Raw genomic sequence first — 15,326 nt, forward strand, 5'->3', positions numbered from 1 at the left:
ACCCCAACCTGTTGCGTTACTTTAAGACTGTTCCCTCTTTCTTGATGGCCCGGGTGAGGAGAAATGCTGGTGTTCCTTTCGGTATACAGCTGCTGCCATCTCAGTCCTCTTTCAGTCTCCAGCTGCAAGTACTTTGTTTGGCATCTGCCATCATGGCTGCTATACTAATAGCCCTCTGTGAGTACTTCCGGGTCCAAAGTTGGCGAAAGTGGAATTTACAGGAAATAGCTTGTGATTATCTTTATAAATACATCTTCTGGGTATAAGGTGCCTTGCTTTACCAGAATTGTTATGGAAGGGAAAGTAGCCATTTCATATGCGCATCATTTCCCTCATAGAGGGGAAGGTCATTATTTACTTACAGGGAGCAGGAAGGCAGGGAAGAAGTTGCTTTGAATTGTGTGGAGACAAACACCATCCCTGCAGTATGGAGGGTCTTGCCCCTGAACAATACCAGTGTGTGTGTGTGTGTGGGGGGGGAGATTTCATGGAAGCCCATTTCACACCCCATATGGTCACATTTTAGTGTGTGGGAGAGATTTTGGAAGCGCTGGTTATGGTGGTGATGCTTGCGGAGATGGCGTTTACAGCCCAAAGGTAGACAGTGTCAGGACCATGCCTGTCATTGCCTTGCTGTGTGTGAATTGTAAATGTTTCCCTGTTTTCCCTTCCTGGCAACCTCCTGGCGCCTGCCCACCTTCAAAGAGGTGTGAAAGGTTCCCAGGTCCTTTGAAGCTCTGTAGTGTAATTGTAGTAGAAACTGTAGTAGACCTTTGGTGTGGGGCGAAACTGGGGTGTGTGTGTGTTAAAGGATATAGGTCCTGGATCTGAGCTCTCTAGCTCAGATCCTGCTTTACATTGTTACTCTTCGTATTACCTGGAATAAACTGCTTTTGGTCTCTGTTATTTCCACGTTCGAGAGTCTGACATTAAGCAGGATCTCCCAGTTTGACCTGCACTTGGATCCATGACCGGAACGGATGGAACGACAGGCGGGCCCCTCACTGGCGAACCTGATGAGGGAACAGGGCAAGTTCGAGACAAGGACGAGACACCCCGCGACCTGGATGTAGGAGACAAGGAGAAGGATGCCCTCGTCCCCAACCGACATTATCCTCACGGGTGCCGCGCGAAGCACCAACTGTGAGGCGAGCATGGGATCGCCCTACTCTTAGGTCCCCTTTCAGCAACCGTGCCAAGGCATCTGGGCGGCGTGAGTCCACTTGGCTCACGCAACCCATGGACCAGGACATTTACTTGGAGTGGGACCCGGTGGCGCAAAGCGAGTGGTTGCGGGTCCAGGTCCAGGCAGGGGTGTGGGCCCTTGAGTGAGGTGTGGTTGCCTGGCGGCGGGAGTGAGATAACATGTGGCAGGAGATACACTTCCTACGGCGCAACATTGAACTCCTCTTGGCCCACATCGAGGCGGCAGAGCGGAATCGCCAGGAGGGGCAGCCTGTGCCCGCGCTCCCCAATGATGTGCTGCCGGGCCCACCCGGGCCACAGCTGCCGCAGCCCCTGCAACGGCATTTGAAGGCCTGACTTCCTCGTGCAGGTCGAGGCGCATATGGAGAAGTACGGCGATGACTACGAGGACGAGGTCGAGCAGGTACATGAGGTGGGGGCCCTCCTGGGGGGGCAGCGGCCGGCTGGTATGTGGGACTTTACAAAGGCCGGGCGTCCGAACCGTGCTCCTTCCCCTGCTTCATGTTGGCACTGCGGTGGCAGTTCGAGGATCCATTCGAGGAAGAGAAGGCCCATGCCCGGCTTCGGCAGATCCGGCAAGGGTCCTGATCCGTGAGTGAGTATGTCTCAGACTGGCCGGAGCAGGTGAAGATCCACTTCTTTTGAGAGGGGCTTCACCCAGAGGTGGCACAGTGGGCCATGGTGACCGTGGAGCCAGTCTCCCTGGCGGGGTGGTACACGCGGGTTGGCGAGGCAGAGGTCCGCCTGCGTAGAATGCAGCTACTGAAACAGTGGGGTAACCCCCCGCCGACTTTCCCCTGTTGGGGGACACCTCTCCAGCTTGTGGTGGCAAGGAGGCAGGGGAATCTCTTTATGCCTGTCGGAGGTGGCTGGGACTTTGCCTGACTTGTGGCTGAGAGGGGCACATGGCAGCTGTGTGCCCTAGCAAGAAACCCGACCCTCTGGTAGTCCCCGTCAGCGGTGCAACGAAGGCCGGGGCGGCTAAGGGTCTAGGGAAAAAGTCCCAGTTGAAGAAGGGTTTGGGACTACAAGTAGAGCCGCGTGAGGCGAGTTCGGCCTCCGAGGAGGCGGGTGGCCCCGAGTCCAGTGAGGAGTCGGTGGGAAACGACAGTGACCTGGCCTGAAGGGCGTCCACTGCCAGGTCCCTTCTAAGGGCATGGAACTGAGGGAACCAATGGCCTGTTTCCTCTTTCCATGGCTGTGTCTAATCAGACTTGTGGGACTAGTGTGCAGACGCAGGCACTCGTTGACTCGGGGTGTACCTGCTGCCTAATGCAGCCGTCCCTAGTGGACCAGTTGGGGCTGCAGCGGGTCCCCCTGCGCTGCCCCATCCTGTTCGAGCAGATGGACGGGGGCACACTGGGGGGCGCACCGGCCACTCATCGGACGGAGCCAGTCCTTCTCCAATGCGGGGGCACTGGGAAGAGCGGCGGTTCATCATCGCCGAGGTGGCCAAATAGTCCCTGGTGCTAGGAGTGCCTTGGGTATGGGACCACGACCCCGATATCTCTTGGTCCTCCAACTCTATCCGATTTGTTGATCCCCTTTGCGGCGACCATCTATCCGATCTGCTGCCGCTGCGAGCGGGGGGCTCCCACGAGGTGGCTAGGAGCGTGCTGGACGTCTTGGCCATCCCTCGACCCTACCGGGACCTCCGGAGAGTGTTCGAGGAAACGGAGTGCGACAAGCTGCCGCCCCACGGTAAGACTGACTGTAAATTCGAATTACTGCCCAGTGCTAAGCTCCCGAAAAGCTGTCTTTACCCCATGAGTCCGTCAGAAGCCCAGGCGCTTCAGGAGTTTTTGGACAAAAACTTGAAACGAGGCTTCATCAAAAGGGTGACCAGTGATTTTGCCGCACATGTACTGTTTGGACGGAAGAAGGACAGCACTGACTATCGGGGACTGAATGCAGTCTCCGCGGGTAACAAATACCCTCTACCACTAATCAAAGACTTACTGAGTTGTTTGGGGAAGGGCAAAATTTTCACTAAGCTGGACTTGCGGGAAGCCTACTACCAAGTGCGGATCGCCAAGGGGTACAAGCATCTAACGGCTTTCAACACGAGGATGGGCCAGTTTGCCTACCGCCTTCTCCCATTCAGGTTATCCGGGGCTCCCGGAACTTTCATGTGCTTGATAAATGAAGTGCTTCGGGATTTTCTGTTCAAGGGGGTGGTGGTGTATTTGGATGATGTACTCATTTACTCCCAGACCGAGGAGGAGCATGTTAAGACTGTGCGGGCTGTGCTGCAGCGGCTCCTCGACAATGACTTGTTCGTGAAACTTTCCAAATGTGACTTTCATAAGGAGCGGCTGGACATTCTGGGTTACCGGATCTGCAGCCAGGGGTTGGAGATGGACCCGGGTAAGGTGCAGGATGTGTTGCAGTGGCAGGAGGCCCGAACCAGGCGTCGGTTGCAGTCGTTCCTGGGCTTTGCCAATTTCTATCGGGACTTTATTTGTAACTTTGCCCTGCTGGCTCTCCCCTCACTGATTTGCTGCGCACGAAGGAGAAGAGGCCAGTGGAAACCAAGTCCTCGGCTCCACTTCTGTGGTCCCCGGAGTGCGGGGCGGCCTTCCAGGCGCTTAAGCGCGCCTTCACGTCGGAACCTATCCTACGCCATGGCGACCCTTCCAAGCCTTTTTTGTGCATGTTGATGCTTTGGACAGGACTATGGGCGCTGCCCTGCTGCAGAAGAGGGAGGATGGGAGGTTGTATCCCTGTGCCTATCTCTCCCGCAAGTTTTCGGGGGTGGAGCGTCACTGGACGGTTGGGGAGACGGGGGCGATCAAGTGCACCTTGACTGCTTGGCAACACTGGCTGGAGGGCGTGGCCCTCCCTTTTGAGGTGTGGACTGACCATAGGAACTTGGCGGTACTTCGTGCCCCGGGGAAATTGTTCGCCAAGCAACTTCGTTGGGCTGACTTTTTCTCCCGTTTCAACTTCACACTGCATTTCCTCCCTGGGAAGTCAAATTGCTTGGCTGATGCCCTGTCTCGGTTGCCCGAGGGACCCTGCTCCAATCGGGACAGTGTTCTCCCCATCTCAACTGGGCTTGGCGGTTGTCACCCGCAGTCGGGCGGCGCTTTGCTCCAGTCCCCCTGCTGTACCCACATCGCTGGAGGAGGCCCTCAGGGGGGCAGGGTCCCTTGAAGTACTGCAGGATGAGGGTGGTGACCAACTGGAGAAACGGGGGGAGTTCTGGTGGAAGGGGGATCGACTCTATGTGCCTCCGGCGGCGCGCCTCCTAGCTTTGCAGGGCTGTCATGATGTAAAATCGGCAGGTCACTTTGGGTTTGCGAAGATGTTGCATTTGGCCCGTAGACAGTTTTGGTGGAGAACGTGGAGGGGGGACGTGGAGGCTTATGTGGAAGGTTGCCCCACATGTGCGATGGCCAAGAGGGCGCAAGGGAAAGTGTCCGGCCTCCTCCAGCCCCTGCCAGCATCCTCAGTGCCCTGGAAGGTGAATTCTATGGATTTCATTACCAATCTCCCGTCCAGCAAAGGGAAGTCTGGATGGTCGTGGACTTGTTTTCGAACAGGCGCACTTCGTCCCTTGCGCTTCGCTGCTGACAGTGAGCAAGTTGGCCCGCATGTTTGTAACCCACGTCTACCGGCTACACGCTGCCCCTGATAAGATCATATCAGACCGCGGTGGACAGTTTATTTCTCAGTTCTGGTGGCACTTTCTGAAGCTGCTGGGCACAGAACAAGCTCTTTTGTCGGCGTTTCACACGGCGACCGATGGTCAGAGCGAACGTACGAACGCGACTCTTGAACAGTATTTATGGTGCTACATTAATTTCCATCAGGACGATTGGGTTGACCTGCTGCCTTTCGCTGAGTTTGCCTACAACAACGCGGTGCATAGCAGCATGGGGAAAAACCCTTTGAGGTTGTTTCGGGACAGTCGGTTAAGCCGTTCCCTTTCCTGGGGGAGGTCCAGCAGGGGCCCGTGGAACTGCAAGAATGGGTGCAGACCATCTGGCAAGCGTGGGGGCCGATGCAGTTAGCCCTGGAGAAGACTAAGCAGGGGTACAAGCGGCAGGCCAATAAGAAACGGCAGTCGTACACCCTTGCGGTTGGGGATTGGATGTATTTGTCCACCAAGAACTTGCGAGGTCTGCAAGGGTGTAGAAAACTGGGGGGGGGGGGGAATATATTGGTCCTTTTCAGGTGCTCAGAGTGATTAATGAGGTGACGGCCGAGTTACAGTTGCCTGAAAACTTGAAGTCGGTACATCCTGTTTTTCATTGCAACCTCCTCAAGAAGGCGCCTCCCCCGGACAACTGGTACCCTCGGCCGGCGGCGCCAGCCCCTGTTTCGGTGAGGGGCGAACCTCACCATGAGGTGGAAGAAGTCCTAGACTCCCGGGTGCATCGTGGCCGGCTTCAGTACCTGATCGCGTGGACCCATTTCCCAGCAGGGGACAATGAATGGGTCGATTCCGAACATGTTCAGGCCCCTCGCTTGGTGAAGGCGTTTCACCGGGCTTACCCGGATCGCCCGAAAGGGGGGGAGGTCTTAAGGGGGGTGGAATGTCAGGACCATGCCTGTCAGTGCCTTGATGTCTTGCTGTGTGTGAATTGCAAATGTTTCCCTGTTTCCCTCTTCACTTCCTGGCAATCTCCTGGCGTCAGCCCACCTTCAAAGAGGTGTGAAAGGTTCCCAGGTCCTTTGAAGCTCTGTAGTGTAATTGTAGTAGAAACTGTAGTAGACATTTGGTGTGGGGTGAAACGGGCGGTGTGTATGTTAAAGGATATAGGTCCTGGATCTGAGCTCTCTAGCTCAGATCCTGCTTTACATTGTTACTCTTCGTAACACCTGGAATAAACTGCTTTTGGACTTTCCTACGGTCTCTGTTATTTCCACGTTCGAGAGTCTGACAGACAGGTTGTTTACCTAGAGCAGTGGTTCTCAACCTTCCTAATGCCGCGACCCTTTAATACAGTTCCTCATGTTGTGGTGACCCCCCAACACTCACATTTATCCATTTTACAGATGGAGAACACTGATGCAGAGAGTCTTAGGCGACCCCTGTGAAAGGGTCGTTTGACCCCCAAAGGGGTCCCGACCCACAGGTTGAGCACCGCTGACCTAAAGCTTCTGAATGGGCATGTTTGAGGCCACTCCCTTTCTTTCTGCTACTCAGAGTTTTACGTTCCAACGGAGGATATGGACAAAAATCAAGCTTCTTAAAAACCAGCATTTGAAAACATTTGCAGGGTTGACGTACTGTTTTTCCAAATTCGAAGCAGAGGTGTGCTTTAAGACAAGATAGGTAGTTCTTAAGCACCCTTAGAACAAGGGTCTTTACCCCTTTGGCCCTGTGGGCACCTTCAGAATTGTGACCCCGCTGGGTGGGTGCCACCATGAAAGGGCTGCTGTAAGAGGTAGAGGAAGCCCAAGTGCAGGTGAAAAGAGGAATGGGAAAATACACTCAGGAAGGGGGTGAGAGAGAATGACACAAGCACGGTGGCAGCAATTGCCACGGAAACCATGCTTCTTTAATTGTTGTTATAGCCAATCTGATTTGACCCTGGCCACTTTCTAAAAATATTTGGGAGGTACCAGAAAAGGTGTCAGCGAGCACCTTGTTGGGGACCCCTGTTGTAGAAGTTGATCCTGTGCTTCTGAGGGTGGTGGCGTAGGAGGTTAAGAGCTTGTGTGTCTAATCTGGAGGAACCGGGTTTGATTCCCAGCTCAGCCGCCTCAGTTGTGGAGGCTTATCTGGGGAATTCAGATTAGCCTGTGCACTCCCACACATGCCAGCTGGGTGACCTTGGGCTAGTCACAGCTTCTCGGAGCTCTCTCAGCCCCACCCACCTCACAGGGTGTTTGTTGTGAGGGGGGAAGGGCAAGGAGATTGTCAGCCCCTTTGAGTCTCCTACAGGAGAGAAAGGGAGGATATAAATCCAAACTCCTCCTCCTCCTCCTCCTCTTCTTCCTCTTCCTCTTACTACTACTACTACTACTACTACTACTACTAGCCTGGAGGAAGTGCCGCCTGCATCCCCCAGCAGGGAATTTAATGGAAGGGCCTGGCCTTCTCGGGAAGTTGGTTGCCAGCTGTCTTCCAGGTGCACTTCTAGCTGGCAGCCATGTTGGTAGATATATTTTAATGGCGTGGCGGGGGGGAAAGGGAGGGGGCTGTCTCTCAGTCCTTGGCTAAACTCAAAAGGGGCTTTCCTGCTCGCCCGTCTGTCTCCCTTGGCTTGGCAAATGTGTTTCAGAAACATGGTCAGGTGGGACCGGATTCCAAATAAAAAATAGCTGGTATGGGGAGAGTCGAATCCTTTATCCTGCTGCTTCTGTCCTTTGTGTTAGGAGCGAGACCCCAGTCTGCGGTAGTTGCATTGATCCTAACACTCTGTCGATATGCCCTTCTGCCGTTCCGTATGGGCAGTTGTGAGCCTCCCATGTGCGTTTGTCCAGTAGCGTGTGTGGATTTCAAGTTCCAGTTTACAAACTTCAGGGTATCACCTCTCACGTTCTCCCTCTCGCTCTCCTGTTTTCAGATTGATGACATAGTTGATGGCGCCGTGAAACCTCCACCCAACAAATACCCCATTTTCTTCTTCGGCACCCACGAGACGTGAGTTCTGGTCTTGGGAGAGGAGAGGAGGGGTGGGGTGGGGGGCTTTTTTGCTGTTGACCTCTCCGGCGCTGACTTTGACCTGGTGTGGATTTTCTCTTGTCCCTGCAGGGCCTTCTTGGGGCCAAAGGACCTCTTCCCTTATGACAAATATAAAGACAAGTACGGAAAACCCAACAAGCGGAAAGGCTTCAATGAAGGACTGTGGGAAATCCAGAACAATCCGCACGCCAGCTATAGCGCGCCTCTGGTGAGTGGCAGCGTGTTTGGAGAAAGTGGGTGGGACCGGGCAGGGCTCCTGCCAAGCAGGGGTTCTGATTAGCCTTTGCAGATTTGATGGGCTATTCAGATTAAAGTCATGTTATTTTAGCGGCAACTAAATTTTATTCACTCGCAGTTTCCTTTTTCCCAGCATATTTCTTTAAAATTATTCCCCTCCTCCTTTGCGCTTAGGCCTCCTTGGTGGGTTTGGCTCTGCCCTCTGTGGTGTGGTTGTCCCCACCGCGTTGTGCCTGAATTCCAGAGGTGCTCGCAAGCCCCAGAAGGTTTGGGAACCCCCTTTGAAGGGCTCTCAAGTCGCCGAGGCAGTCAGCAGATTGCCCAGGCCAGAAGGTAGCTTCTTTCACGTGCAAGCGGAAAGAGACTGTCTTTAAGCGAAGGAATTGCTTCCTTCTGTCAGGCAGTCTGCTTGGCACTGTGACGATCCCAGTTGAATGTGTGGTTGAAGCATCGCGAGCATCAGGTGAAACCTTTTCTGCTGTGAGGCCACTGTCTGTGTGAGCTCCCGGTCCTGAAGACGTTACTTGTGCAAGCATTGTAGGAAGCCCTGGGATTCCGGCGGGGTGTGTGCTTGAGTTTGCAATGTAATTTTGGGATGTATGATGCTGAAACCCCGTCCTTCTCCCAGGGAGCTGTGAGGGTCTTGTGTGAGGGGGTATCCCATGTATTTTCAAAGCCATCCTGTGGTACAGCTTGAGCTGAGAGGTGGGATTTGTCCTGGCTAAGGAGGGATCGGAATTCGTGTCTTCCCTAGTGGCAAGTCTGGTGTGTTCATCAAGCTGTGTCAACCCATGATGAAGATTTGGGCTCTCGATCAACTGGTCTTCTTCCCCTACTACTTTTCTTGCTGTAGTTTTAGCCTTGCCCTTCCGCCTCCCTCCCGTATGCATTCTTCATGGAATCAGACTGGGAACACCTTAACAGGTCTGCGCGCACCGACATTCCAATCATTTGTCTCCTTTCTTTCTTCCCTCCCTCCCCTCTTTGCTGCAGACAGTGAGCTCCTCGGACAGCGAAGTTGCCGACATTGACCCCATCGGTGGAGGAAGTGATGTCGCAGGGGAGGAGGAGCCAGCAGTGACAGTGGGGGAGGGGGAAGGGGCGGTAGAGAAGCTGGGGAGCGATGATGAGTCCGAGAAAGGGAGCGACCACAGCAGCGTGAAGCGGAAATCGTTAGCCACGAAAGTGAGTATGAAGAAGGGTAGGCGGGGCTTGCCTGAAGTGGGTGGGACTCAGCTGGCTGCCAGAACCGTGTGGAGCTGCTTATTCCAGCCATTCCAAAGGGTCTGCAGCAATTGCTTGGAGCTGCCTGATCGATGTGTTTCACTCACTTCAGTCACCTGGACTGCTTGTAAAGTTGTTTTTTATTTAAAGTATTTATGTCAGACCTGGGCATTATACGGCCCGCGGGCCACATCCGGCCCGCCGGATGACCCTGACTGGCCCCCCTGCCTTTTGGCCCGGCCCTCCACAATATTTTCTGTTTCTTATGCGGCCCCATGGAAGAAATAATTGCCCACCCCTGATTTATGTGCTGTCCTTTCTCCCAAGCATCACTGGACTCAAAGTGGGTAACGCCATTGCCAAAACAATACAAACCATTTCCCAAGTGGGTGGTAGAAGACCTCATCTATAACCGGCACAAGAAATAAGCACCTTTCCTTGCGTCTCTGCTGTCTTTAGATGCCGGCAGCAAAACGGCCCCGGAAGTCTTCGAGTGACCTTGACCAAGCGAGCGTGTCTCCCTCCGAGGAGAATTCCGAAAGCTCGTCTGAGTCGGAGAAGGACAGTGACCAAGTGAGTCATCCTGTCGGAGGCATCCGCCTGGTGGTTTTGTGTTTTGAATTAAGGTCCCTGGCGAATTTTTTTTTAGAAGGAGTTCTCAAGATTATGTCGCATTTCAAGGCAGTAGTTAGAGCAGGTTTTTCCTTCTTCAGACACCAGGACTTAGGATTTGCTAGTAGGGTCTGTGAGCAAGAGACAGTAGACAAAGGAAGTTCATGTAGTGCAGCGTTAATTTGGAATGCTGCCTCTCCCTTTGATGACAAGAGTCACTAGAAGAAGAAAAATTTGTGTTTATCCCCCCTTTCTTTCCTGTAAGGAGATTCAATGGGACTTACAAACTCCTTTCCCTTCCTCTCCCCAAGACAGGTGAGGTAGGCAAGGCTAAGAAGATGCTGAGGGGCTGGCTGACCCAATGTCACCCAGCAGGCTTCGTGTGTAGGACTGGAGAAACCAAATTTGCTCATCAGATGAGTCCGCTGCTCATTAGGAGGGGTGGGGGATCAAATCTAGTCCTCCAGATCAGAGTCCACCTTCTCTTAGCTACTGCACCATGCTGGAAAAGCCAATGCTGCCAGGAACAGAGGAAGGCCCAGTGTGAGGTGGATTGGCTACACTCAAAGAAGCCACGGCCCTCACGCTCAGGACATGAGCAAGGCTGCTGACCACAGGCCCTTTGGGAGGTCATTAATTAATAGGGTTGCCATGATTCAGAAGCGATGGGATGAGACTTTAAAACACACACACCTTTGTGTGGCTTTAACAGTGGATCAGACACATTTGTGGCTGCAGGTGACTAGATGACCTGGCTCTCCAGAGAGTCAGAATTCAGAATGACCTGGACAGACTAGAGAGCTGGGCCAAAACAAGCAGAATGAATTTCAACAGAGATCAATGTAAGATTCTACACTTAGGCAGAAAAAACAAAATGCACAGATACAGGATGGGGGACACCTGGCTTGACAGCACTACATGCGAAAGGGATCTGGGAGTCTTAGTAGACCACAAACTGAGCACGAGTCAGCAGGGCGATGCAGCGGCCGAGAAAACCAATGTGATTCTGGGCTGTATCAGTAGGAGTATAGTGTCTAGATCGAGAGATGTAATTGTACCTCTCTGTTCTGCATTGGGTACAGTTCTGGGCACCGCAATTCAAGAAGGATATTGACAAGCTGGAACGGGTCCAGAGGAGGGTGACCAAAATGGCAGCAGGTCTGGAATCCATGCTGTACGAGGAGAGACTTACGGAGCTGGGTGTGTTTAGTTTGGTGAAGAGAAGGTTAAGAGGTGACATGATAGCCATGTTTAAATATTTGAAGGGATGCCATGTTGGTGAGGAAGCAAGCTTGTTTTCTGCTGCCTCAGAGACTAGGACCAGGAGTAATGGGTTCAAGGTGAAGGAAAAGAGATTCCACCTAAACATTAGGAAGAACTTCCTGATCATCAGGGCTGTTCAACAGTGGAATTCACTACCTTGGAGAGTGGTGGAATCTCCTCCTTCGGAGGTTTTTAAATGGCCATCTGTCAGGAGTGCTTTGATGGTGTGTTCCTGCATTGCAGGGGGTTGGACTTGATAGCTCTTGCAGTCTCTTCCAACTCTATCATTCTGTGAGGAAGAATTTTCTGACAGTCAGGGCTGTTCCACAGTGGAATTCACTTCCTCGGAGAGTGGTGGAGTCTCCTCCTCCGGAGGTTTTTAAACAAAGGCTGGATCAGCATATGTTGGGAGTGCTTTGATTGTGTGTTCCTGCATTGCAGGGGGTTGGACATGATGGCCCTTGTGGTCTCTTCCAACTCTATGATTCTGTGAGGAAGAACTTTCTGACAGTCAGGGCTGTTCCACAGTGGAATTCTCTGCCTTGGAGAGTGGTGGAGTCTCCTTCTTTGGAGGTTTTTAACAGAGGCTGGATGGCCACCTGTCAGGAGTGCTTGACTGTGTGTTCTTTCATTGCAGGGGGTTGGACTGGATGGCCCTTGTGGTCTCTTCCAACTCTATGATTCTATTGTGTGAAATGGCAGTGGTGACGAGATTGCAAAATAAATTGAGCAAGGATTTAACGGCTTTCTGAAAGCATGCTCTTGCTGCGTTCTGAGAAGCAGCTGGAGAGTTCATTTGGAAGATCCTGTTGATAACATAGATGCAAAGTTAACATCACTTCTTCCTTTGACTGATCACATGGTCATGATATATGAAGGAAAGGTTCACAAAAGGTTCAGTAGAGGTTTGCCAAACACAAAGGCTGGAGACAGTCATTCTAGGGACAAGTAGCTTCAGTTAACCTTTAACTTGATTGGTGAGTTCAACTGTGACTCTAGACCAATGAGAGGCTGTTGCCGGGGCGGGGGAAAAGTACCCTTGTTGGATGTATAAGAACCAAAGCGAAGTTCAGTGTGAGACTAAGTTCAGAGTGTCAAGTTCAGTGTGTGTTCAACTTTCTTCTTGCTGAAGAGTTCTGTATGGTCTTATAGTCTTGTATAGTATAGACTTGTGTAACCTTGCAACTGCTAAAGTAAAGCCTTCCTATTGGAAAGAACATCTTGTGTTCTTTTCCAAAGTGCTAGGAAGCTACTAGATCTTCTCATCTTACCAGAGTAGCTCCGCTTTAAACTCTGCTGATACAGACTTCCTTGTAAACTGATGTGTTGTTTTCCCCTAGGACTTCACTCCTGAGAAGAAGCCTCCACCCCGGGCTGCTCGGAGGGCACCAGCCGCTGGATGGAAGAAAAAGGTAAGCGGGAGGAAGGCTCTGCCATCTTCGGACTCCTCCTATCTTTGTCTGTGCCCCAAGTACTTAACACTTTGCTCTCTGGAACGCTCACAAGCAGTGTTCCTTACAAGCCTCACAGGCACTGTATTGGTGCTGCGCAAATTGTGTGGCTGCCCAGCAATAGGAGGAGCTCTTGCAGGCGGCAACGCTCCCTTCAGTCCCAGGGAACTTCTGCGCAACGATGGGGAATGGTTAAAGAGACTGTTGCTCACAAGATAGAAGAAGAAGAGCTGGATTTATATCCCCCCTTTCTCTCCTGTACAGAGACTCAAAGGGGCTGACAATCTCCTCCCCCCCCCACACACAACAAACAATTTTTGCCATTAAGGCGACTGATACCTTAAAAGGTGTTCCAGTATTCAACAAGGTGATGAACAAAACATCCCACTCTTTTTTGCGATTCTAAAAAATTCCTGCGCAGTTAACTGGCTGAACATCCTTAAAATGGCTCGATGCCCAACGTTATTTCCATCACAGTCCCAGCAGCTTCCTGACAGCCAGTGTGGTGCAAGAGTGGTTAACAGCAGGTGCACTCTAATCTGGAGAACCGGGTTTGATTCCCTGCTCTGCCACTTGAGCTGGGGAGGCTTATCTGGGGAACCAGATTAGCTTGTGCACTCCAACAGATGCCAGCTGGGTGACCTTCAGAGCCCTCTCTGCGGCTCTGAAGCCCACCACCACCAGTGGAGTCTGGCCGTGAAAGCTTCCGTGATAGATTTTAATAAAATTCCGCCTAACAATGAAACGTCCATGGCTGGTTGACAGACGGGTATGATGAACAGCAGGGTTTACTTGGGCATGAAAAGCGAGTCAGAGCGCTCAGAGGAACTTTCAGCAGAATCCGCTTTCTGCTTGATGTTCTGCTCTTCTCACCAGCAGCCATCATGTTTCAGCAGAATTAAGAGGAGGTTGCCTGTGGTGGTGCTGTGAGTCCCTGTTCTGGCATTTTCTCTTTCCATTCAGAGGTCCTGGCCATATTAGAGGTCTGAGACTTGTGCAGGCATGTCAAAGGTGGGCTAATATTTTTTACTGACAGTTTCCAAGGTGCTGTCAGACTCTCGAACGTGGAAATAACAGAGACTGTAGGAAAGTCCAAAAGCAGTTTATTCCAGATGATACGAAGAGTAACAATGGAAAGCAGGATCTGAGCTAGAGAGCTCAGATCCAGGACTTATATCCTTTCTCTCCCCCCCCCCCCCCCCCCGGTTTTGCCCCACACCAAATATCCACTACAGTTTCTACTACAAAGCTGCAAAGAACCTGGGAACCTTTCACACCTCTTTGAAAATGGGCTGGCGCCAGGAGATTGCTAGGAAGGGAAGAGGGAAACAAGAAAACAATTGCAAATCACACGCAGCAAGACATCAAGATACTGACAGGCATAGTCCTGACAGGTGCCAGGGGAGAGAGCAGGCCTCTGCAGGCAGTCAGGTTAAAGCAGCTTAGCAAAGCTGGCTGCTTAGCTCCATGGGGAGGCAGGCGAGGGTTGCATTTGTAGGGGTTGAGTTGACTGCAGCTGTCATCTTGTTGGAGCCCATCCAGAGCCCAGCATTTTTGCTCTGTGCGGTGCTGTACAGACTGAGCTGCCCCAGGGAGCGTCCAGTGTAAAATTCAACGCAGGCACAGGAGACTGGGAAGGAGGCGTATTTGGTCGTGCCTGCCAGGGCTCTGGCCTAGAGATGCATCCATGCAGCCGCAGAAGGCAGTCCGCTCTTGAGTGGGACTGGATGGGTTGGGTTGTTCTGGATTATAGGTCAAAAGTTGCCCAGCGTGATGTCATGCAAGGGTTCTCAACAGCGTGTTGAAGTGGTTAAGAGCAGGTGGGTTCTCATCTGGAGAACTGGGTTTGATTGCCCTGTCCTCCACCTGAGTGGCGGAGGTTTATCTGGTGAACCAGGTGTGTTTCCGCACTCCTACGTTCTTGCTGGGTGACCCCAGGCTAGTCACAGTTCTCTCTGAACTCTCTCAGTCCCACCGACCTCACAAGGTGTCTGTTGTGGGTAGAGGAAGGGAAAGGAGCTTGTAAGCCACTTTGAGTCTCCTTACAGGAGAGGAAAGTGGGGTATACATCCAAACTCTTCTTCCTCTTTCTCTTCTTTTTGTGCCTGTAGGCACATGTGGGATTCTGGCTCAGCATGTTAAGTGCAGCAACAAAATGGTTGTCACAAAATGGATGCCCCAGGAGGTGGAGCCAGCTACAAAATAGTCGCTGCAGCTTAACTTCAGTCACACAGTGCAGATCCCCATGTTGTGGCAGCTGCTGCCAAAGCAACACTTTTAAAAATTTGTGTTTGCTGGTCAGAAGCTCTACTTGGCCCCGCCTGCTTCCCAAAAACACTTGGTGGGCACCAGAAAATGTGTTGGCAGGTAGCCTGGCAGAGTGGTCGGAGTGTCTGACTGGGATGCAGGAGATCCCAGTTCAATGTGACGTCTCGGACCTTAAGCCGATAAACAGACTGTGGATTCTTCCATCAGAAGCATTTATTGAAAGGCAGCAAGTACCTGGCTTGAGAAAGCCACTGCTGCCCAACCTGGCTTTCCTGGGCTCCTTCGTCCTCGCACAATTCTTCCCCTCCCAATTTCCCAGAGAAAGTGTGAAAAGTAGTCCTTTGAGGTTTGGGCGCTTCCAAGGTCACAATAGGGATAGATGCAGCCACCTGCCTTGCCAGGCCAACAGGCACGTCCTGGTTCCC

The 15,326-nt window shown here is 52.3% G+C and overlaps 1 protein-coding gene across 1 annotated transcript in view; it reads left to right on the forward strand.

Moving 5' to 3' along the window:
- Window positions 1–15,326, forward strand: part of HDGFL2 (HDGF like 2) — a 40,933-nt gene that overhangs the window by 2,758 nt on the left and 22,849 nt on the right. Inside the window, exons 2-6 of the mRNA XM_048497139.1 lie at window positions 7,728–7,804; window positions 7,916–8,054; window positions 9,077–9,268; window positions 9,767–9,880; window positions 12,523–12,594. Of these exons, the coding sequence (XP_048353096.1) occupies window positions 7,728–7,804; window positions 7,916–8,054; window positions 9,077–9,268; window positions 9,767–9,880; window positions 12,523–12,594 (594 nt within the window). The remainder of the gene's footprint in view (window positions 1–7,727; window positions 7,805–7,915; window positions 8,055–9,076; window positions 9,269–9,766; window positions 9,881–12,522; window positions 12,595–15,326) is intronic.

The sequence above is a fragment of the Sphaerodactylus townsendi genome, linkage group LG05 (assembly GCF_021028975.2).
Source record: "Sphaerodactylus townsendi isolate TG3544 linkage group LG05, MPM_Stown_v2.3, whole genome shotgun sequence".
NCBI lineage: Eukaryota > Metazoa > Chordata > Lepidosauria > Squamata > Sphaerodactylidae > Sphaerodactylus > Sphaerodactylus townsendi.